The sequence below is a fragment of the Artibeus jamaicensis genome, unplaced genomic scaffold (genome assembly GCF_021234435.1).
Source record: "Artibeus jamaicensis isolate MK-2021 breed Jamaican fruit bat unplaced genomic scaffold, CSHL_Jam_final contig_519, whole genome shotgun sequence".
In the NCBI taxonomy this organism is placed as follows: domain Eukaryota; kingdom Metazoa; phylum Chordata; class Mammalia; order Chiroptera; family Phyllostomidae; genus Artibeus; species Artibeus jamaicensis.
In genome coordinates, this window is record NW_026521871.1 from 54,302,303 (window position 1) to 54,325,882 (window position 23,580).

General features: G+C 45.2%; 1 protein-coding gene across 2 annotated transcripts; it reads right to left on the reverse strand.

Moving 5' to 3' along the window:
* Nucleotides 1-843: 843 nt before the first annotated feature.
* On the reverse strand, nucleotides 844-22,588 carry SLC25A20 (solute carrier family 25 member 20). 2 transcript variants are annotated; one of them, XM_037128471.2, is made up of 10 exons: nucleotides 22,383-22,471; nucleotides 19,262-19,321; nucleotides 17,931-18,023; nucleotides 14,215-14,342; nucleotides 9,064-9,154; nucleotides 3,975-4,092; nucleotides 3,200-3,272; nucleotides 2,731-2,840; nucleotides 2,118-2,242; nucleotides 844-1,698 (listed from the first exon to the last, which is right to left on the reverse strand). In XM_037128471.2, the coding sequence occupies exons 3-10, from the start codon at nucleotides 17,976-17,978 to the stop codon at nucleotides 1,636-1,638; spliced, it is 756 nt and encodes a 251-aa protein (XP_036984366.2). In that variant the 5' UTR covers nucleotides 17,979-18,023; nucleotides 19,262-19,321; nucleotides 22,383-22,471; the 3' UTR covers nucleotides 844-1,635. The 2 variants fall into 2 exon arrangements, with proteins under 2 accessions (XP_036984366.2, XP_036984365.2); XM_037128470.2 differs by lacking the exon at nucleotides 19,262-19,321 and having other exon boundaries at nucleotides 22,383-22,588.
* Nucleotides 22,589-23,580: the final 992 nt, after the last annotated feature.

Consider the following 23,580-nt stretch of genomic DNA (forward strand, 5'->3'; position numbering starts at 1 on the left):
CTCAATCCACTGAGCTACACCAGCCAGGGCGAGAATGTTATTTTTTTGACTGGACCATAGTTCCTGTCTGGTCCTCTAGAAATATCTTCCCAGAAATAAAGCCTCCTTCTTTAAACCCCCAAATCTTCAGCTTCCCCCCAGGTAGGCCACACCCACTCCTAGATGTGTGTGGGTCCCTGCCCCTCACCCATTTATATAGCGTGGTGGCTGGAAAGCCACAGTTCAAGGGTCTCCCTGCAGCTGCAGCAGCAGGAAGTGTGAGTGCAACAAACCGTGACTGCCAGATGGGGCACTGTCAGAGACGCTCCGCTCTGGGAGCATCACCCTCCACCAGGCAAGGACAGACTAGCTTGTGACTCTCCTCCAACTTCCTCACCTTCTCAGGCAGCACCTGGGCACCCTCCTCCGCCTGAGGAGCACAGCCAGGCTGGTGACATCAGTTCGCACAGCCACCCAAAGCTCATGTGAAAACTCCAGACTGCTTTTGGTCTTCGAGAACAATTGATTCTCCATCTCTTAGCTCAGACATCCATGTGGCTGGGTGCAGAAAGGCTAAGGAATGAGCAGATAAGCTGAAGGCTGGCTGTGTGGGGCCTACATGCCAGGCTTGCACTGGGGGTTATGAGAAAGTTACCAACTGAGTTGCCCCGCCACATCCCACTCCACCTTAAGCAGCTGGGGCTGGAGCAGTCAGGGAACGGTGGCCTGCCAAAACTGCCCCTTTTTCTCCTGATGGAGCTGAAAGCAACCAGGAAAGGATACTGGATCCCTGACAGCCTCTGCCAGGGCCACAGGCTGCCTGCTGAAATGATCTAGATTCAAAAGAAAAATTGCACACAGTGAAAAAATTAAAAACAATATTTATTGTTTCCTGTAAAAACAGGGGGCTTTCATGAGAAAAGAATGTGCAAAGAGAGGCTTGCTACACCTTGGGCTTTCTCACTTATCCTAGCAGGCTGGGTCTGCTGATTTTAAACTCTCCTCACTTTGCAGGAGGGAAAGCTCTCCACCTTCTCCTGGGAAATCAGACTACTCTCCATTCAATTCTGATTACTTGCATGTCTTAAAAAAACCCCAAACCCTATAGTTATTAAGCTATCTGCCGCTACACATTTGCTCATTCCACTTGACAGACAGACATGGGCCTCAAGTTCATACCCCCCTGTGCAGGTCAGGATAGGATGATACCATGGACATCCGGTGGGTGTTCCTGCCTAAGGATCAAAGAAGCCCCTGGCTCCGGGTCAGCTGGCCGAAAACACGCGTAGCACCTCCAATGAAAGGCTGAGCTTTTCTCTTTTAAGACCAGCATTTGGGGTATACTAGGGCCAGCAGTCAACCAATCCATACACAGTTCTCAGGCCACAGGTGGTATCTGGTCTAGAAGCTACTTACTCCACCTCCAAATCTTCCTGAGATCCCTTAAACGGACAAGAGTGAATTCAACTTTCAAAATGGCACGCCAGGTTATATCAGGTAGAGGATGTCATTAAGGCAAACGGTCTCAACGAATCCATGCACAGAGCTCTGATCTCACCATCCCCCCGCCCTCCCCCTTCAGGAAGGCTAGTCCTGCCCACTGCTCCTCTTTGGTAACAGTTTCCAGCATCCAGAAGCCTTGCGCAGCCTTCATCCTCAAAAGTTGGGGGCGATCCAATTAAGGAACTTCATGGCAACTTCAAAGCCAAGGAAACATGCCTGAGAAGGGTTTGGAAGAAGAGAAAAGACAGCCGGAGTTGTCACTACTCAGAGACCCCAGCACTGCACTTGGCTGGCCCTGTCAGGACCAGAACCCCTCTCTAACCTCACTCCCACCCCACCCAGGTCAGGGAATCGAGCTGTGCTTTCTTATTCCCAAGAGAGAAAGAAAATGCACGTTCCACAACTGTCCACTTCGGACTGCCAGGTCAGGTCCTCAAAGCCCCTCACCTCAGAGAATCACAAAGGCAAACCTTCCTGACACCTTCAGGAAAGGGAACAAATCAGAAGGCTCTGGCTGAGAGTGGGTTTTTTGGAAAAACTGAGCCCTCAATCCAACCCCAAGAGCAGGCAAAAGTCAGCCCCTGCACCTTGCTCTGAACCCCAAAGGGAAAGCACAGCTCCTGCCAGCCACTCACCGCATTGGCTGGGAAGGCTCGGATCATCACTGCATTGAACCCTTTGTACAAGGATGCGACTCCTTCATTCTGGATCAGTTCCCTCAGCACATCTCTGAAACCATTAGGATATTTTCCAGGAGGTGCTGCAGGCAGAACCCAACTGTTAAGGCTTCAGGAAGCTTCCTGACCTGACCATAGTGACCCACATGAGAACAATCTTGTAGCCAAGTCTTCCTGCAGGGTCACAGCACCAGGGAGAGGACACCTTGCAGGTCATCTGGGACCAGTTCACAGACAACACAGTTCACCTTGGGACAAACAGACACCAATGTCTGGATTACTGGTGTTGAGGGAGTGGAGAAGAGGAATGAACAGTGTAACAGTCCTTCTGCTCATAGCGAGTAAAGAGAGTTGATGTGACTTCTTATTTCACTTATTTTGTGTTCAGGCCAACATGAAAACGAGTCTAGGCTTCTAGAACACAAATGGCTACAAGGGACAATGCTGGTCAGAGAGGTGCTGGGGTGCTCTGGAGAGTGAGTATCCCTCAGGACTTAAGAGCTCTGCACCCCAGGGGCAGCCAGTCCCAGGACCCACTGCACCCCCATCCACCCCACTACCCTCCACTAACCAGTCTGGAATCGGGACTTCAGCACATCTGGAGGGATGGCCACGGCCCAGTTGAAGATCCCCGCGATGCCCCCAGCCACCAGGATCCGAGGCACACTGAGCTCACTGACACTGCAGAAGAGCAAGCACAGTCAGATAAAGGCTGTGGGAGTGGCGCTCTGACCACCCCTCCCGCAGCAGACAGTGGGAGGAGAAATGGCTGGAGCAAGAGGGGCAAAGGCCAGGGCTCCTGTGACATGGCAGCTGCCCCTCCTTGGAGGAAGGTGCATGCACTTGTTTCAAATACTTGCTCCCTTGGGTGAGGCACAGGGCCACAGGGTGAGGTGTTGGCTGGGCCTCAGTAGCAGTGAGAGGAAAGAGGACATGAAGCCAGAAGTCAGTCCTACTTCTGCCTCCAGACCCACTCTCAGGAAAGCGCAACCTACCCATGGCTCAGCAAAGTGGCTTCTAAGTTCTTCTTTTCTCCTCACCTCTTTCCCTCTGGAGTAAGGATATTTTTAAGCCATTCATATGTCATGAAATACATCCCACTGGCTGGAACATCTGTTAGTGGCAAGAAAGACGTGAATTAAATGACATAAAATCCTGAATTTAGTAGAGCCAAACTGGCACTGGACTCTTCAAGGTTTCCTGAAAAATTCCTCAACAGCATATTCTATTGGCAATAATCACTATGCAGTGACCAGATGCTGCTCTGGGGCGGGCGCTGGTGTGAGTGAGTGTAAACACACATGACATCATCTTGTCTTCAAATTCCCCTTGCACAGTCCCCAGTGCCATGCCCACTCCAGGCAGTTATAACCACAGCTGGCATCTGGCCTTCCTCCAAGCTGCCATCTCAGGACCGGGCTGGGCCATCTCGGCCTCTGCTACCTCCACCCCAGCAGAACATGTCTCTTGAAACTAGGGAGAGCCCCACTGTTCCTAAGTCTTTTCTTTCTTCCTACTCATCCGTCCAGCCATAATTTTTATCTAGGTGCCTTTCTCCTCCAACTGCCACTGTCATAACTTCACCCTTGAGGGCTGGCCTACGAGAAGGATGGAAGATGCCCCCATCTTCATTTGTGTCCATACTGGTGGAAGGTGAGACTACCAAAAACCAGGACACTCAGTCTCAGCCTAGTCCAAGCTGTGGCATGTATGGTGCAAAGGCTAAGGTGGTGATCCAGGCCAGATCCTCTGTGGCAAATCCACCTCAGGTGAGCTTCTCCAAGGTGACCTCAGGTGGGGGACCTCAAAGTTTACCTCGCATGAGGGTGAGCACAGTCCCCTTGTAGATGCCTCGGATCCCAGCCTCCTGGTACAGCTTCTTTGCACAGTCCAAGGCACCAGTGTACTTGGTTTCCCCTGAAGAAGCCTGAATCTGAGAGGGAGGGAAGAGTCACTAAGTCAGCAAGAACATCACATCAGCAGGCTCAGCAGGCTACAGATTACAAAGTGAGCAGGGAAGTGGTCGTTATGCATTATAGGTCAGTGAAAGATGACTGTCAAAACGGTAGTTATTTGGAATGTACAATACTGGTGCAAGTCACTATGAAATAAGGGTAGGTGAAAATATCACAGAACATGCACACACAACTGGGAAAAAAAATCAACAGAGGACTTGGAAAATAAGTTGAAGAACTCTCCAAAATACAAAAGCAGTCCCCCAAAAGTTAGTCGGGAGGTCTACAAAGGAGGAGACCAATACATCAGTCATTCATTTACTCTATTTTCACAAATATCCATTGAGCACCAACTCCATTCCAAGTCCTAACCAATCATGAAGCATGGTTAAGAAAAGGAGAACTGGAGCCCTGGCTGGTGTGGCTCAGTGGATTGAGCACCAGCCTGTGAACTGAAAGGTCACCAGTTTGATTCCCAGTCAGAGCACATGCAGGCCAGGTTCCCTTGGGGGTTTGCCAGAGGCAACGGATGGATGTATTTCACACACTGATGTTTCCCTCTCTTCCTTCCAACCTCTCTCTAAAAAATTAAATAAATAAAATCTTTAAAAAAAAGAAGGAAACTCTGTAAGTATCTGGATAGAGGTCCCATGGCAGAGCCAGCGGAGGACCCAGGAGAGGCCCCCATTTCAGTCTCTGGGATCCAGGGCCTCAGAGCCAAGAGCCTGAGGACAGGCAGGGATAGCCCCAGTAGCGGTCTGACAGAAAGAGACCCCCAGGCAGAATGCACAGGAAGTACAGAGCCCAGAGGAATCAGAACACATGGGGCATCAACCAGAGAGTAATTAAAGCTGAGAAGAGAGTTCAGTTTTAACAGTTCCAGGGAGAAACACTTAGAAAATAAATATATAAACGCAGTGATTTTCTTACATACCAGCACTAACCAGTTGAAAAATAATGGAAAAGAATCCGATTCAAAAGAGCAATATAATAAAAAATTAAAAATAAATAAAATATATGTGCAGCAAGCAGTAGGATTTGCATATATGAAACTTTAAAACAAAACAAAAAAACTCTAAAAATTCTCTAAGGGACATAAAAGAAGAGATAAATAAAAAGAGTCATAATTCTAGTACTAAGTTTCTAATCAGAAAGATGTCAAGTTTTCTAAAAATAAAAATGTAAGATAATGTCAACGTAATACCAGTGGGCCTTTTTTTGTTTTCTTTTATTTTTGGTTTAACTTCCCCAAATGATCCAGGCACATGTGAACCTGGTACGTCCGAGGAACAGCAGGGAGGCCCATGTGACCAGAGGAAGCTGACTCACAGTGATCTGGAGAACCAAAGAGGACTGGGCATAGAACTGACATACCAACCATCTTCTCACTATTTACAGTATAGACCGGAGGCGGGGAACCAAGTAAGGAGGCCCTCACAGTGGTCCTGGCCAGTGATGAAGGTAACCTGGAGCAGTGCAGCTGCAGTGGAGGTGGTGAGAAGGGATGGCGGGTTTGGGGTATGTGGAAAGCCAACTTATCTGTTCAACAGATGGGATACATACAGTGAGAGAAAGAGAAAAACCCAAGAGGATTTTTGGGCTGTAGGGCTGAACAGCTAAACGGATGGTGTTGCTAGAACCTGGGCTGCAGAAGGCGGAAGGTCACGCAGGTTTGGGGGAAGACCAGGTCAGTTTTGCATGAGGTATGTGCATCCACATAAAAATGTTGGGTAAACTAGTTTGAGGTTCAAGAAAAGTCTGATTTCGCCCTGGCTGGTATGGCTCAATGGATTGAGTGCCAGCCTGCGAACCAAAGGGTCATTGGTTTGATTCCCGGTCAAGGCACATGCCTGGGTTGCAGGACAGGTCCCCATGGGGAGGTATACAAGAGACAACTACACATGGATGTTTCTCTCCCGCTTTTTCCTTCCCTTCCCCTCTGTAAAAATTAATAAATAAATAATCTTTAAAAAAAAGAAAAAGAAAAGTCTGATTTGGAGATATAAAGGGAAGATTCTGACTAATTCTTATATATAATGCAAAAATTAACTCATACTGGGGTTACATACTTAGATATAAAATATAAAATTGTAAATAACACTTTTAAGATTTTATTTATTTATTTATGATTTATTTATTTATTTATTCATTTCTTTATTTTAGAGAGGGGGGAGGAAGGGAACAAGGGAGGGAGAGAAACATCAATGTGTGAGAGAAAGGAAGGGAGACAGAGGCAGAGAGAAACATGGATGTGTGAGAGATGAATAGATTGGTTGCCTCTCACACACCCCCCCAACTGGGGGACCTGGCCTGCAACCCAAGTAAGTGCCCTGACTGGGAATAGGAACTGATGTCGTTTTAGTTCATAGGGCAGCGCTCAATCCGCTGAGCCACACCAGCTAGGACTAAACAAAACTTTTAGGAAAAAGTAGAAGAAAATCTTTGGGATGTTGGGCTAGATAAAGGATTCTTAGACCCAGTACCCTAAATATCCAAAGCCCAATCAATCAAAGAAAAATTAATAAACTGAAGTTCATAAAAATTTTAAATGTTCAAAAGATTAAGAGGATGAAAAGAAGCTACCTATAGACTGAGAGAAAATATTTGCAAACCACATATCTAACAAAGCACTAGTATCTAGAATAAAGGACTGTCGAAATGCAACAATTAAAAAATAATCCCATGGGAAAAATAGACAAAAAACTGTACTTGAAAAATAACTAAATAAAATTAAAAATAAAATCCCATTGGAAAATGAGCAAAAGACATGAACAGACATTTTACCAAGTAAGATTATACAGACTGCAAAAAGCACATGAAAACAAGTTCAACATCTTCAGCTATTAGGGAAACACAAATCAAAAGGAGACATCACTACACACCTATCAGAATGGCTAAAATGGAAAACAGTGACAACACCAAGTGTTGGTGAGGTTGCCGAGAGACTGGCTCATGTACTCATTGCTGGCGGGAATGCAAACCGGAACAGCCACCCTCAAACATATTTGTTCGTTTCCTTAAAAACTGAGCATGCAAGGACCATATAACTCAGTAATTATACTCCTGGGCATTTATCCCAGAGAAATAAATACTTATTTTCTCAGAAAAACCTCTGTACACGACTGTTTATACATCTTTACTCATAAGAGCCCAAAACTGGAAACAACCCAGATGTCCTCCAATGCATGGAAAGTTAAACATATTGTGGTTTGTCCATGCCATATACTCCTTAAAATAAAATGAATTATTCAAATATCAACAATATGAATGAATCTCCAGGAAATTATGTTGAGTTTAAAAAGCCATATAAAAAGTTTACATACTGTATGATTCCATTTCTATAACATTCTTGAAACTTCAAAACTATAGACATGAAGTACAGATTAATGGTTGCTGGAGTAGTTCAGGACTGGAGCAGGGAAGGGAAGTGGATGTGGTCATAACAGGGCACTAGCAGGGATCCTTGGTATGCTGGAGATGTCCTGCATTTGACTGTATCAGTGTCAACATCCTGATTGTTATATTGTACTGTAGCTTTAAGATTGTTACCATTGTGAGAAAACTGGGTAAGGGGTACAGGGGATCTCTCTGTATTACTTCTTTCTTTCTTTTTTCTTTGTATTATTTCTTACAACTGCACATGAATCTATTATATTATCTTAAAATAAAATAAAAAGTTTAATTAAAAAATGCACAAAATTGAGTGGCCATGAAAAAAAAACACTTGCCACATATGATAAGTAATTAATAACCTTAGTAAGTCCAGGCTTTTAAAAATAAATTTAGAAAAAACCCAAAATGAGCAAAGAACATAAGTAGTTACTTCACAAAGAAAAAAATACAAGCAACTAATATTCATCAAAATATCAAGTACATTGTATAAAACCTTATTTACAGAGACCTTTGCTGCTGGCATATAATTTGTCATACCCCCAGGAAAGGGGTTATTGGGTAAATGACAGCCATGTATGTAATGAAATAAGCTGCAAAAAATTATGCTTGAGAAAAATATTATGGTATTTCAAGGGAAAAACATTGGTTATAAAACAATTGTAGTAAGTGATCCTAATTTTATTTCAAAAGACAATATTTCTTAATTAATTTACATTTTAACCAAAAGACTAGAATTCACATGCAGGCAGTATAGCAGTGGTTACCTCAGTGGGGTAGTAGCAAGGGTAATAGATACATTTTTTTCTTTGTGCTTCTCTGCATCATTGATATTTTCCAGCCCTGACTGGTGTGGCTCAGTGGGTGGGGCACAGTAACGCTAACCAAAAGGTCACCTGACTGATTCCCAGTCAGGGCACATGCCTGGGGGTGTGCGAGAGGCAACCAATTAATCAATGTTTCTCTCACACATTGACGTTTCTGATGTTTCTCTCCCACTTTCTTCCTTCCTTCCCCTCTCTCTAAAAAAAATAAGTACAATCTTTAAAAAAATTTTTTTCTTACAAGAATTGTGTGTTAAATTACTTCAGTCATTCAAAGAAAAAGCATTCACATTTGCTTTTTAAAAAGAGTCCTGTGTGCTAAGGCAGACAGCCAGCTCACTGGGCCTGAGAACAAGCCAGGCACACTGCAGTCACTGGGTCTTAGGGTTATCGGTGGAGACATAAGATGTTGGGCAAAAGCAGCCTCACTTTCTCCTCTGATGAGACATGACTTACCTTTCAATGTTCCTGAAGAAGGTGCTAATAAGGGTAGATATGTCTGGATTGACACATCACAGGTGTGACATGTTGGTTGGTCTGTTCTGCTGTCCTAGCTCTCGATTCTACTATGAGTGCTTCCATGCTCCTGAAACCCTTGAAATTGTTTTGCACACCTAACCTGAAGACTTATAAAGGGTGAAAGGACATAAACATCCACACAAAATTGTATACTGAATAGAAGAAGCTAACTACTCTCCCCCTCCTCACATCGCCCCACCCAGATCACACCCTTACCTGCAACAGGCATTTGATCCGTTCTCCAGGGGTCATGATTCCAGTGGTGAAGACACCAGATAACATCCCAGCTGCAAACAGCTGGGGGTAGCTGCACCGGAAACAAAACCAGAGGCAAGCACTTGTGAGTATTCAACCGGACAGAGGCAGTCCCAGCCAAAGACGACTTTATAAGAAAAAAAAAATACTTGGACTGGGCAGAAAGCCCAGCACAAATAAATCAAATTTCACACAAAAGCCAAGTTTCGGGTGTATTCTGATGTCAAACTTCCCAGGGCAGGGGCCCCTGTGCCAAGAACCACACAAGGCCCACCTACGCACACAGATGGCCTCACCCATGGGAAAGGCTTTACGGTACGACACGGTTTCTGTCCCTGGGCCTGCCATGCACAATGACTACAAATAAGTTTCAATGCATCTCTCTGCCTTGCCCCCACATCTATAAAATTCAGGGCTGTTGTTGAAAAAAGCTACTAACCCAGGATCTGCATTTCAGTCAACCCCAGTTGCTCTCCAATGTCACCTCCTCTGGATCACCAAGGGCCTGAGAATATTTTAAGCCAAGATTTAAGCAGGACAGCACCAAGGCCAGGAAGAACGGCTATGGCCACCTCCACAGAATGAGAGGCAGCCAGGTCAGTCCTAAGGAATGTGCTATAAGATACTGAGAAAGGGGACTTCTGGTTAAGGTGGAGGCATAGCTAAACATGCTTTGTCTCCTTATATAGCCACAGAAAGAATTACAACTAGACCTCAAAACAAGTAACACCCAGAACAGTCAGAAAATCGAGCTATATGGAAATCCAACAACCAAGGACTTAAAGAAGCCACATCCATCCTGACAGGTGTCTTTTCTAAAATAAGCCACACTACTAAGACAGGGAGTCAAAGCACCTTTACCTAACACACAGAAACCAACACAGGGAGGCTGCCAAATTGAGGAGACAAAGAAATATGACCCAAATGAAGGAACAGAACAAAACCTCAGAAAAAAGACTGAACAAAACAGAGATTACCAACCTGTCAGCTACAGAGTTCAAAACACTGGTGATCAGGATGCTCAAAGAACTCATTGAGTATGCAACAGCATAAAAAAGATCCAGGAAGAAATGAAGGTTGCACTTAGTGAAAGAAAGAACAATCAATAGGGAACCAACAGTGGAGAGGATGAAGCCAGGATTCAAACCAACAATTTGGAACATAAAGACTAAATAAGAATTCAACCAAAACAGCAAGTAGAAAAAAAAAATGAGGACAGTATAGGATGCTTCTGGGACATCTCCAAATGTACCAACAACTGAATCAAAGTGGTGCCAGAAGGAGAACAAGAAGGGCAAGAAACTGAAAACATATTTGAAAAAATAATGAAAGAAAACCTCCCCAATTTGGCAGAGGGAATAGACATATAAGTCCAGGAAGCACAGAGTCCCAAACAATTTGGACCCAAAGAGGACCACACCAAGACACATCATAATTAAAGTGCCAAAAATTAAAGATAAAGAGAGAATCTTAAAAGCAGTGAGTTACCTACAAAGGAGTTTCCATAAGACTGTCAGCTGATTTCTCAAAAGAAACTTTGCAGACAAGAAGGGACTGGCAAGAAGTATTCAAAGTGATAAAAAGCAAGGACCTACAACCAAGATTATTCTATACAGCAAGCTATCATTTAGAATGGAAGGGCAGATAAAGTGCTTCCCAGACAAGGAAAAGCTAACAGAGTTTATCATCACCAAGCCATTATTACATGAAATATCAAAAGGACATTAAAGAAAAAGATCAGACTTCCGGCCAAGATGGAGGCATAGGTGGAAACATTGTGCCTCCTCACACAACCAAAATTAAGGACAATAAAGATTTAGAAATAAAAACACAACCAGAACAGACAGAAAATTGAACTGTACAGAAGTCTGACAACCATTCAACCAGACTGGTAAGAAGGGCAGAGTCAGCAGCCAGTGGAGAGGGGTCACAGCAGGAAAAGGCAGTGGCTACCAGACTGGGGAGCACAGGTGGCACGGGGCTGATCGCAGTCACGCATTCCCACGTAGATAAACTAGGCAAAAATGGGCAGCAAGACAGACCCCAAAACCCAGGGCCCTGGCAATGGGAAATAAAGCCTAAGAGCACCGATCGAAAAGGTGCTGGCTTGTGGGAAGCCGCAGAGAGGACTGAAATGTGAGAGAGAGTGGAACAAGTGCCATTGTTCCCTCCCTGACCCCACCCCCACATACAGCGTCACAACCTAGGGACTGGGTTGCCCTGCCCTAGTGAACACCTAAGGCTCCCCCACTCATACCTAACAGGTGCGACCTGACTAAAAATGGCTCAATCAGAAGAACAAATCAAAGCCCCAGAGCCAGTACTTTTAAGTGACCAAGAGATAGCCAACCTATCAGATGCACAGTTCAAAACACTGGTGATCAGGATGCTCACAGAACTGGTTGATTTTAGTCACAAATTAGTTGAAAAAATGAAGGCTACACTAAGTGAAATGAAGAAAAATGCACAGGGAACCAATAGTGATGAAAAGAAAACTGGGACTCAAATCAATGGAGTGGACCAGAAGGAACAAATAAACAATCAAACAGAAAAGAATGAAGAAACAAGAATTCAAAATAATGAGGAGAAGCTTAGGAACCTCCAGAACATCTTTAAATGTTCCAACACCTGAATTATAGGGGTACCAGAAGGGGAAGAGGAACAGCCACGAATGGAAAACTTATTTGAACAAATAATAAAGGAGAACTTCCCCAATCTGGCAAAGGCAATGGACTTCCAAAAAGTCCAGGAAACTCAGAGAGTCCCAAAGAAGTTGGACCCAAGAAGGAAAACACCAAGGCACATCATAATTACATGAGCCAAGATTAAAATGAAGGAGAGAATTCTAGAAGCAGCAAGAGATAAGGGGACAGTCACCTACAAAGGACTGCCCATCAGACGGTCAGCTGATTACTCAAAAGAGACCTTACAGGCAAGAAGGGACTGGAAAGTATTCCGAGTCATGAAAGGCAAGGACCTACATCCAAGATTGCTCTATCCAGCAAAGCTTTCATTTAGAATGGAAGGGCAGATAGATAAGCGCTTCTCAGATAAGGTCAAGTTCAAGGAGTCCATCATCACCAAGCCCCTACCGTATGAAATGTTAAAGGGACTTATCTAAGAAAAAGAAGATAAAAAATATGAACAGTGAAAGGACAGCAAACTCAGTTATTAACAACCACACATAAAATAAAAATAAACTGAGAGGACAGCTAGATCAGGAGCAGAACTATAGAAATGAAGATTTCTATAGATATGAAGACCCATGGATGTAAACTAAGGGGGGAGGATTGCTGGAGGAAATGGGGGTACTGGGCAGAGGGTGGCAAAAGCAGGGAAACTGGAACAACTGTGATAGCATAATCAATAACATATGTTAAAAAACTACTGAGAAAAGGCCAGACCAGGACGGTGCCCAGACAAGCATAATGGGCCCTGGGGCCCTCTGTGCAGGGAACAGTTCCCCAGTGGCCAGATATATGGACCTCACCCTGGCCCCCACAGAATGAGTTATACTGAGTATTTTGAGGAGTCTGAGGCTCCTAGCATCTTTGGCCATAGCGGTCTATGCCATCTCTGGCATCTTCTCCTTCTGGGATTAGCAATACCAGGGTGGTCTAGAGGCTATGCAGCACGAAGCTACAATTAGTATCTCAACAGATTCCTCACAACTTAGCAAATGTTGCAGAACAACTTCACCTACTTGCCTAAGTCTCAGGCCCCTCCTGACCCCAAACCTCTGACTGCTGAGCCTCCAGGCCAGTTCTACCTAATAAGGAGCCCAAGACCTGAGGAATGGATGTCAAATGCGGTAGGGAAGACATCCACTGAGGGTCCTTCCATCTAGGCGGGGCACCAGTCTCAATGGCCCAGTTTCTGCCATGCACTCACCCCAGGCAGGGCTCACACATCCACCTCAGACATGCAAGCCCAGCCCAAAGACTGTCCGCTGAACAGTCAAGAGACTTGCTTTCATGCATGGTCTCCATTCACAGTGCTGTTCCTAAGATGAGATCTCTCAGCAAAAACACTTCCCCTGTGAGACCAGCATTCTTCCCAGGATGCCCAGACCCTAGCCAGGCACACCTCCATCTCCTGGAATTGGTGACCCTCCTCTGAATGGGGTTTTTGTGTGTACACAGGGTAAGACGTAGATACTCTCTCACTGCCTGGCCCATTCTGCCATCCCACTCCCATACCACCCCAGGGAGGCATGTGTGAGCATTGGCCCTTCCTGAGCTTCCATGCCAAGGCCCTGGTACTGCTCCTTTCCATACTCTTCCCAACACCACTGCAGGGGTGAGAAAAGTGATAGGGCTGACCTTCAGAATTCTGAACATGCAGACGTATGGGGGCGGGGTCCTGAGTGTTCCACCTTTTGCTTAAGCAGGAAGAGTGTTTCTCTGATCACATCATATGGGGAACACAACCCACAGGCCAAAGTACTGGCAGTGACCCCACTGGGCTTCCAGCGCATGGCCCTGGTGTAAGCCGTGAGAAGTCTATTTTCAAGAACCATTTTGTCATGAGCTATAATTCTGACTTACCTGCCATTTCCTACCCAAATCCAACTTTTAAAAGTATGTTAAAAAGAAAAACACTGGCTTATTTCACTTCAACAGAGAAACCAATATCTAAAATAATTATAATCATGTTATTAAAATGAAGTAAAAGACAGAAGTAGGAGTGTCCCTTTCCCCAACCAGGTGAGTGAAGATGAGGCTGCCACTGTCGTTACTACCGCACCAGGGACTGCTCAGGGCGCCTGATACACACTTTTATTGTTTTAACCTGACACACATTTTAGTGTGCAGATGTCCCAATACCCCTCGAGGCTGGTATTACTAAAAGCCCCAATAAGCATGATACTACCTCACAGAAGGAATTATGAAAACCTGGTGGTGGGGTGGAGGAGTAGATGGGCTTTTTTCTTTTGGTTCACAAGGCCGAGGAAACTCAAGAGGCTCCCTCATGCCCCATGTGTGCTCTCAGAAGCCAGCCTCGGGGGCCCAGGAGGACAGCTACTGCCTGTCCACCAAGGTTCTTGCCTTTAACTCAGGTTACATCACCAGGCAGAGCAGCATCAAGAGCTCCAGGCATGTAAGCACTCACCTGAGCACGTCTTCTGGGTGTTTCTGTTGCAGTTTCTTCCCCAAACCAAACCCAAAGAAGCACACGGCGAACATGGGCGTGACGCCGACGAGGGGGGCAGCCATGCCTCGATAGAGCCCTGTAATGCCCTGCAAGGAGGCACAGAAGCAGAAGCTGTGTGTAGACACTGCCACCCCTCACGCCACCGAAATAGGTGACAGCGTGTCGGTCTGCTTTTCTGAGGCACCCTGCCTTCACCTCCCTGCCAAGGAGAGTTTTTAAAAGGAAGAAACCCCCCATTTGTCAGAAATAGTTGTCTTCTTCTATACTGCTAGAGAAAATGGAAAACAGTTTCCATTCTGGAAGAAATTCTGGCAGAACCTTTCACCAGGAAATCCTTTGTGTAGAGGTGTATGCTAGAGAAATACTCAGAGATGGAAAAAAAGAAAATAACATCAGGCATTTATCAGGTACCATAATTGTGGAATGAATCTAAAAGCTCCCAAATAGGAGATAAATGAGACAAATTATAGGAGTTCCATAAATGGACTATCACACTGTCATGAAATCCCATTGTAACATGAAGAGACTACTAAGGGAAAACAAAGCAGGCTACAAACCAGGGTGTTTTGATCTGACTTCCTCGGGGTGAGATTACAGGTGATTAAGACATTTTTGTATTTTCCAAAAATTAAGACATGGGTTTTTGTTGTTAAAAAAACAATAGTAAGTCCCGACCAGTGTTGCTCGTCAGTTGAGAGTTGTCCCACAAAGGGAAGGGTTGCCTGTTTGATTCCCGGTCAGAGTATATGCCTCCGTTGCAGGTTTGGTCCCCTGTCCCCAGTTGGGGGTTCATATTAGAGGCAAGCGATTGATGTTTCTCCTTCACATTGATGTTTCTTTCCCTCTCTCTCTCCTTCCCTTCCCCTTTCTCTAAATATGAATAAATAAAATCTTTAAAAAAAAAAACAATAGTAAGCCTGAACATCAATTTTCACTACTACAGTCTGGTCACAAAAGCAACTATGCAGTAGCAATAAGTGGATGCTAAGGCAAGTAGACATCTCAACCAAACAAGAGTAGTAAAGGGAAAGGAAGGTCTGGGATCTGGGAGAGCAAAGGTTCAGCCCCAGAGAAGTGAAAGTGACTTCCAGGTGGTATTGGGCGCAGTGGGCCTGGGAAGAAGCCCGTCCACTTGGGAGTACAAGGAGGGAGGACTCCAGGAGGCATGTTTCCAAGAAAAACAAAGCAAAATTACACACACCGAAATAACAGGTTATTGCTGTCCAGGCAGTGTGAAAAGCCAGAGAGGTATGCCACACAACAGTCAGAGTACAGTATGACAGAGACAGCCATTCAAAGAAACACAAGTGACTGTAATTGACATAATTATTAACCCAACCTCAAGAAAATGTTGCCCAATAAATGAAATGTACATCTCAGCGTATTACTTAATTAACAGAAAGAAACATATACATATAGTTGTAATCGTAAAAACAATGAATTGGATTAAATCACAATCTAGGATAAAATTATATGCACAGGTCGAGAAGAGGGGATACATAATGTAGGAGTTAAAAGCATCTACCATAAATAGGGAGATTAAACATATAAGAATGTGTGAAACGTAGCAGTAAATGTGTATTATGCAGCTCCAGAGAAACAGCGTGAACAGCCGTGAGAGCTCAGAGTAGCTGTCCCTGGAGAATGGGGGCGGATGAAGGTGTGCATGTGAGGGAGGGGGAGATGGCTGTTTCTGTTACCAGCTTTTCGGTGATAAACTAAGTGCTTATATCACTTTAATACAAAATAACTCTTAAAAAATAATAATAATTTTAAAACAAATATAAAAACCGTAAAAGTTGCGTGGACTGCAGGTGGGAGGGTCCAGACCCAGTGTGGAGAGCCTGCCGGGCTGCTGCCCCTGGGCATTCACACCTCATTCACCTTCCAGCACAGCTGTACCTGTCAACACACCTCCAGGATCCTGCAACGGTCAAACACTCCTGCCAGCTGTAAGCTGACTCTCCAAATACAAAGTGCAAAGGCAGTAAACAGAAAGGGGTGATAAGACGGAGAAGGTTTTGAGGAGGATCTACAAAAGCAGCAGGGGACAAAGTCCTTCCAAAGCCCTTCCCACAGCAGCTCCCCACTGGCTGAGCAGAATGCTCAGGTCCAGAGGGGCCAAGCCCTGACAGTTCTAGCTTTCCTCCCACCATGCTGGCCCACCCAGATCCATGCAGCACAACCAAGACCTTTGTCTGGCAGAAAGCCAGGCCTGGCACAACAAACACCAGGGACATGTGCAGATATGGTTGGAATAAGGGAGCCTAGTCGACTCTGCAGGGACTTGGGTTTACACAAGCCATTCTCATTGGGCCCCAGAACCCAGCATGTTGCCCAGCTGCTAAATAAGTGCTCAACAATGTTTGTTGACCAAAGGGCTTGTAAACCTGCCTCTCTTTCATAAGGGCAGAGGGCTCTGAGCAGACCTGAAGCCTAAAGCCTCCATCCTACACTGATTAGACTCTACGCAGACAAAAGAAGGAGCACTTTGCCCTGGCTGGGCTGATCAACTGGGCTGATTCCTCAGCTGATTGGAGCATTGTCTCACACACCAGAAGGTTGCAGGTTCAATTCCCAGTCAGGGCACATACCTAGGTTGTGAGTTCAATCCCTGATTGGGGAATATATGGGAGGCAACCTATTTGTTTCTCTCATACATTGATGTTTCTTTCTCTCTCCCTCTCCCCTGTTCTGTCTAAAAAACAAACAAAAAAATCAATAAAAACATATTCTCAGGTGAAAATTTAAAAAAAAAGAAAAAGCACCTTACGGAAGAAAAGACAGCACCAACTCACAAATGCATGCAAAATCTTCCTTCTATGCCTGGATCCTTCAGGGAACCTGGAAACAACTTCTCCCCAAGTCCAAGTCTATCGCTTACCAGCAGAATTCCCTCTTTATCTCAGTGATACCTACTTCTCAGTTTCTGTGTATTTAATAAAGACTATGCATTTAATAGAGCATTTATTCATAAGAGAGTTATATTTTAGGGAGCAAAGGAAGAGAAAAATTCTCAACAAGGTCTTTTACATATGCGCTAATGAAGTGACTACTAAATATCACTAGTAATTAAAACTTTTTTAAAAATCCCGGAAAAAAAAAAAATCCCGTATTTTGGCCCTGGCCAGGTGGCTCAGTTGGTTGGAGCGTCATCCCGAACACCAAAAGGTTACAGGTGTTTGATCCCCAGCCAGGACATATACCTAGATTTTGGGTTCAATTCTTGGTCTGGGTGTATATGGAAGACAATCGATCAATGTAGTATCCCTGTCTAGGGGTTTGAATACTCTGCTGGCCTCTCTTACTGTGCCTCGGACTGACTGATTTTTCCTCCAGACTTTATGCAAACTTCTGCCATTGATCCTTGTCAAATTGATTGATCCAGATTTGTGTTTTCTTCTACTTTGAGTCTCTAATTATTCCTCATTAATTTCCTGTGGCCTAAATTCTGCCTTCCAAAAAGAAAATCACTTTATTAGCTTTAGTCATTAGCATAAAACTGGAACTGGAACTAGCAGAGACTCCAGAGCCATGACAACAGGAGGGCGCAAAGAGCCACCGCTATGGGCAGAAGTACACAAGGTCAAGCTAAGCCCCAGGGGGAGTCACACACCAACCCTGTGAATGTGTTCCTCTGAGTGAAAGGAATGCCCAGCAGCCAGGTACAATACCTCTCTCACTAGAGTCTTCCGGAAACAGTCAAACGTCCCAGAATACATGGGAGGCTGTCCAGGCAAACTCGGGGGCTGCGTCTGTAGTCGGACCTGAAATCAGAAGTTAAGACACAGTCATTTCCCAGAATCAGAACTGCCTCACTTACCCTGTTAGATTCAGGCTCCTTTTTCCTCCAGTTTATTCAAACTCTGCACTCATGAGTCATTAGTAGCATGCTTTTAGAGACAGTGAGAGTTCCTCTGATTTCCCCATCCACTTACTTTCACCATTCATTTCTTACCTAATGGATCCCACAATGACCCAATGGGATAGATATTCCCAGTTTACAGATGAGGAGACATAGTTTAGTGAGTTCAGTGACATGCCAGTAACAAGCTGATGCAAAGCTTAGCTCTAGCCACCACCCACTCCGACGTGTAACAGCATGCTGGTAGTTATGTGAGGTGTTCAAGTCAATGATGGCATTTTGGAGTGAGGTGGATTTAATGCCACTTTTCTTGGCCCTTAATCCTTCCTGACCTTTTGATGTATCCAATGCTTCAACTGTCTCTCTCTTAAAACCTCCCATCTTAGTACTTGCTCCTTTATCTTCTTTTCTACTCCAGGCATTCTCTGAGGCTCAGCACCCTACTTATCTGGTCCACTATTCCTTTCAGAAAACTCAGATTCCAGGGCTCCAGCTGCTGCTCAGTGATTACTATTTACTGGCCCATCTCCAGACTTGTCCTACTTTTAGGGCTACATTTCCAACTGCCTGGAGAAGCTTTCCCTACTCAAATCACTCCCAGAATCCCACCCTCCTGATAAATAACCCCTCTGTGGCAGACCTACCTAACTACCCTCTTTCTCAGGATTTGAAACCCTAGCCTCACCTCTGACTACTTCCTGTTGCTCTTCTTGCTCTGTCACATGGGTACCAAGTCTGTAGGGGTAATCCTTCAAGATGCTTCCAGAATCCTAATTTTTCCCCTCTCTGTTTGAGTCTTCTCCCAGGTCAGGTCCTCATCCACCCTTACGTGGTGTAGTGGTTTTCAGTTATGTCCACTAATTATCTGACACGTTTCCCCTTCAAAAGGTAAATCCTAATTCTCTGCCCCTTGAACACAGGCCAGTCTCAGTGATTCACTTCCTGAACACAATATGGTGGCGTTGATGCCATGTGACTGCCAAAGCTAGGCAATAAGAGGGCCAGCTTCCCCCTGTGTCTACCACAGGTTAACCTGCTTGGGAGGAAGGCAGCGACTATGTTATGAGGACACTCTTGCAGTCTGGAGAGGTCATGTGCAGAAGAAAGAAGGTCTGCTGGCAACAAGTAGCACCAACTCACCAACCTATGGGTGAACCACAAGGAAGCCAGTCTTCAGATAAGCGCAGGCCCAGCCAACATCTTTTTTGGAGGGTGTGGGGGGTGAGAGCCGGTATCTTTGGTTCAGTATTATTATTTTCAAACAGTTTTGTTAAGATACAATACACATATCATAAAATTTACTCATTTAAAGCATACAATTCAATGATAGTATATACACAGTGTGTAACCTTCATTACAATCAATTTGAGACCATTTTCATCACTCCCAAAAGAAACACCACACCCATTAGTAGTTACTCCCCATTTCACTCTCTTAGTACGTCCTCGCAACCACAAATCTATTTTCTGTCTCTATGGATTTGCCTGTTCTGTATATTTCATTTATTTCGTATGTGGTCTTTCACACCTGGCTTCTTTTACTTAGTATAATGTTTTTAAAGTTCATCTATGTTGTTTTATATATATACACACACACACACACATCAGTCCTTCATTCCTCCTTTTTGATGTACTAATATTCCACTTCGATGTAATATTTATTCCACTGTACTAATTTATCTGTTCATTAGATAAAGGACATTTGCATTTTTCCACTTTTGGATTATAAGGGGCAAAGGTGCTACAAACGTTTGTGCACAGGTTTTTGGTTTTTGTATGGATATGTTTTCAATTCTCTTGGTTATTATATTGGTCAGGATTCTCCACAGAAATAGAACCAACAGGATATGGCGATTCATTTATTTACTAATTCAAAATGATACAGGGTGGAGCAAAAGCAGGTTTATAGTTGTCAGTACGTGAAACATACAGCTTATTCTTGTATTATTATTTAGTGATTATTGTATTATTTCCATATGAACAGCTGTAAACCTCCTTTTGCCCCACCCTGTATATGCACCCCAATATTCATTATTTACATGTAGACTTTTGCCTCCATTAAGGCCTGGCTGAAAGTGCTGCAGAGGGAACAGCTGAGGCAGGCATGATGTGAGGAAGGCCAGGGAAAAGCCCTGATGAATTTTCTCCTTCCCAAAGCCTCAGTTTGACCATGATTCCTCACCTGGGGGTTGTGAGCATTGGCCTGGCTAGAGGGAGACAAAGTGGATCACAGGCTTCCTGAGCATTACTTACAATGGCCAAGACACAGAAACAACCTAAGTGTCCATGTATGGATGAATGGATAAATAAGATGTGACACATATATATCAGAAGACTATATATATATATATATATATATATATATATATCAGTAAAAAAAATGAAATTTTGCCATTTGAAAAAATATGAATGAACCTTGATGGTATAATGCTAGGCGAAGTAAGTCAGAAACAGCAGTACCATATGATATCACAAACAAAACAAACTCACTGACACAGAGAACAGATTGGTGGTTACCAGAGGGAAAGGTGGTTGAGATGGGCAAAAGCAGTGATGGGAGTCAAGTGCACAGTGATGGATAGTAACCAGACTTTTGGGGGTGATCACTTTGCAGTGTATACAGATTTCAAATGATGTTGTATACCTGAAAACAAATTTTTAGAAAAATAGGAAGAGGGGCCAGACAATTCTTTTCCTTTTTCCTTCCAAAGATTTTCTTTACTTATTTATAGAGAGAGGTGAAGGGAGGAAGAAAGAGACAGAGAGGAACATCAATGCATGGTTGTCTCTCACGCATCCCCCATGGGGACCCAGCCCACAACCCAGGTATGTGCCCTGACTGGGAATGAAACCAGTGACCCTTTGGTTGACAGGCCCGTGCTCAATCCACTAAGCTACACCAGCCAGGACTCTTTTCTCTTACTAGATAGTGTTGCTTAGAACCAATAAACACATAGAAGTACCATTAGCTAAATACACATTTGATTTCATGTTTCACAGTGTCCTAGTCAGGCAGGTTGCTTTAATCCTGGTCTTTCCAAAGAATGGCCCCAGCTCCTCTCCTAGGTGAAAGGTAGCAAATAAGTTGCTGCCCAAATCTGCCAAGAGGACATGTCCTAAAGCTATTTTCCTGTGTTGGAAACCCAATATGAATTCTAATAAGCCCCCTCCCCAGGCTTCCTACTCTATGAGATTCATGTCTGCCCCCCAGCACCCTGGCGGTGATCTGTCAATTTCCTCCCAGTATGTGTCCAGAAATAAGGTTAAAAAGCCCTGGCTGGTGTAGCTCAGTGCATTGAGCGTGGGCTGTGAACCAAAGGGTCATCAATTCGATTCAGTAAGGGCACATGCCTGGGTTTGCAGGCCAGGTCCCCAGTGGGGGGCCACATGAGAGGCAACCACACACTGATGTTTCTCTCTTTCTCCCTCCCTTCCCCTCTCTCAAAAATAAATAAATAAGTAAGTAGGATGAAGCTTTAAACCCTAGATCATAGTTCATGGACTTTTGCCTCCATTAAGGCCTGGCTGAAAGTGCTGCAGAGGGAACAGCAGAGGAAGGCATGATGTGAGGAAGCCCAGGGAAAAGCCCTGATGAGTTTTCTCCTTCCCAAAGCCTCAGTTTGACCATGGTTCCTCACCTGGGGGTTGTGAGCATTGGCCTGGCCGGAGGGAGACAAAGTTGGTCACAGGCTTCCTTAGCAGGGGCTCAGTCCCTGAGGAAATAATCACTTCCCACTGGAGGCCACTTGAGCTAATATGAGGTGACAGGCTGAAGATGGCCAAACCCCATTCTATAGGGGGGAAGTGGAAGGACATAGTAATGGGCACTCTGACCCAGAGCAACGCGTCAAAAAACATCTCTAGAATATCCGTGCCTCTTTCCGAGGTGAGATTTACAAGCGACCTATTTCAGACTTGCGGATAATGTTAGGGTTTGCTGAAATCAGAGCTCTGGGGAGGCGCTTTTTCTTTCCCATCCCCAAGGAAGTGGCACAAGGTCAGGAGAGGCTACGGGTCGGAGAACTTGAAATCACAGTCCTTGATGGCGGGTTAGAGATTGCTCCCTCTGCGCGACTCAGCTCTTTGCGGCGCGAGGAACGGCTTCCCGAACCCCTTAGATGGCCAAAAGGGAGATTCCTAGACTTCTCAAGGAAGCCCCGACAAGCCCCCTTTCTGTCCCGCACCGCGCCTCGCGAGAGACCCTGCTTTCCGCGCCCTGCCGGGGCCTCCTCCCTCTAACCCTCGTCCCAGCCTCCTCGCACCTTAACTGTGTCCAGCGGGTGCCCCACGAACACCAGGCACATGCCTCCAAAGCCGCCGGCCAGGAGATTCTTCAGCGGGCTGATGGGCTTCGCCTGGTCTGTCATGGTCCGTCTGTCAGCCAGCCTGCACGTTCCTTGTCACCTGGCTGCACTGCCCTAGTCGCTGCTCCGGCTCCGCCGACCTTTCACCCACTTTCGAATGGGCGGGGCAAGAACCCGGGGCAGGTCGGGAGGTGGGCCTAGACTGCCCCGCGGAGCTTCCGCCGTGGGGCTACTTCCTGCCTAGGCCCCTCCCTGGTGGGCGTGGCCTAGGAAGCTAGGCTGGAACCTTGACGAGGTCCGAGTCGGTGTGAGGTTGGGTACTTTTCTCCAGAAAGACTTTCCGAATTTAATGCGTCCTCCTGTGTACTCCCACTCCTTCACTCGCTCTGCAGAAGCTGTGTGCCAGGCACCCTTCCAGGTGCTGGAGGCGCAGCTGGTAGTACAGCACACGAGTCGCTGTCTTTGTGGAGTTCACACCGTAACAAAGATAAATTAGTGAAAGACGCATCGTATCGACTGGGGATAACTGCTATGGAGAAAAATAGACCTGGAAAGTGGATTAGGAGCGGGAAAGACAGAGTAATTTGCAATTTTAATTAGGTAAGATTTCACTAGCGTGACTGGATTCAAGACCTGAGAAGGTGAGGAAGTGAGTCCTGTCCATGGGTTTGGAGATTGAGGGACCTTCCAAAGCAGAGGAAAATAAAATGCAAAAGCCCTGAGATGGTCTGTGCCTGGTCTGTTAGAAGCCACAGGGAGACCTTCGTGACTACAGCAGAGCAAGGGAGAGCAAGTAGTAGCTGATGAAGACGTGGAGGTGATGATAGCGTACAAGGCAGACTTTGTCACTGTGAGGACAGCAGCTTCCCTTTTGAAGGGAGCCATTCTGGGGTTTTGAGCAAGGAAGAGATAGTCTGACTTAAGAGTTAATAGGAGCCCTCTGACTCCTGGGTGAGAATAGACTGTAGGGAGCAAGGAAAAAGCCGGACGTGTCGAGGATAAAGATCATGGTCAGAAATGCTGGCTTGAATCAGGGCATAGCAGAGGAGGTGGTGAAGAATATTTGGATTCTGGATATATTCTTAAGGAAGAATCTAGAGAAATTGCTTTTACAAATAAAATTGTTTTTATTTTTAATTGATTTTTAGAGATAAAG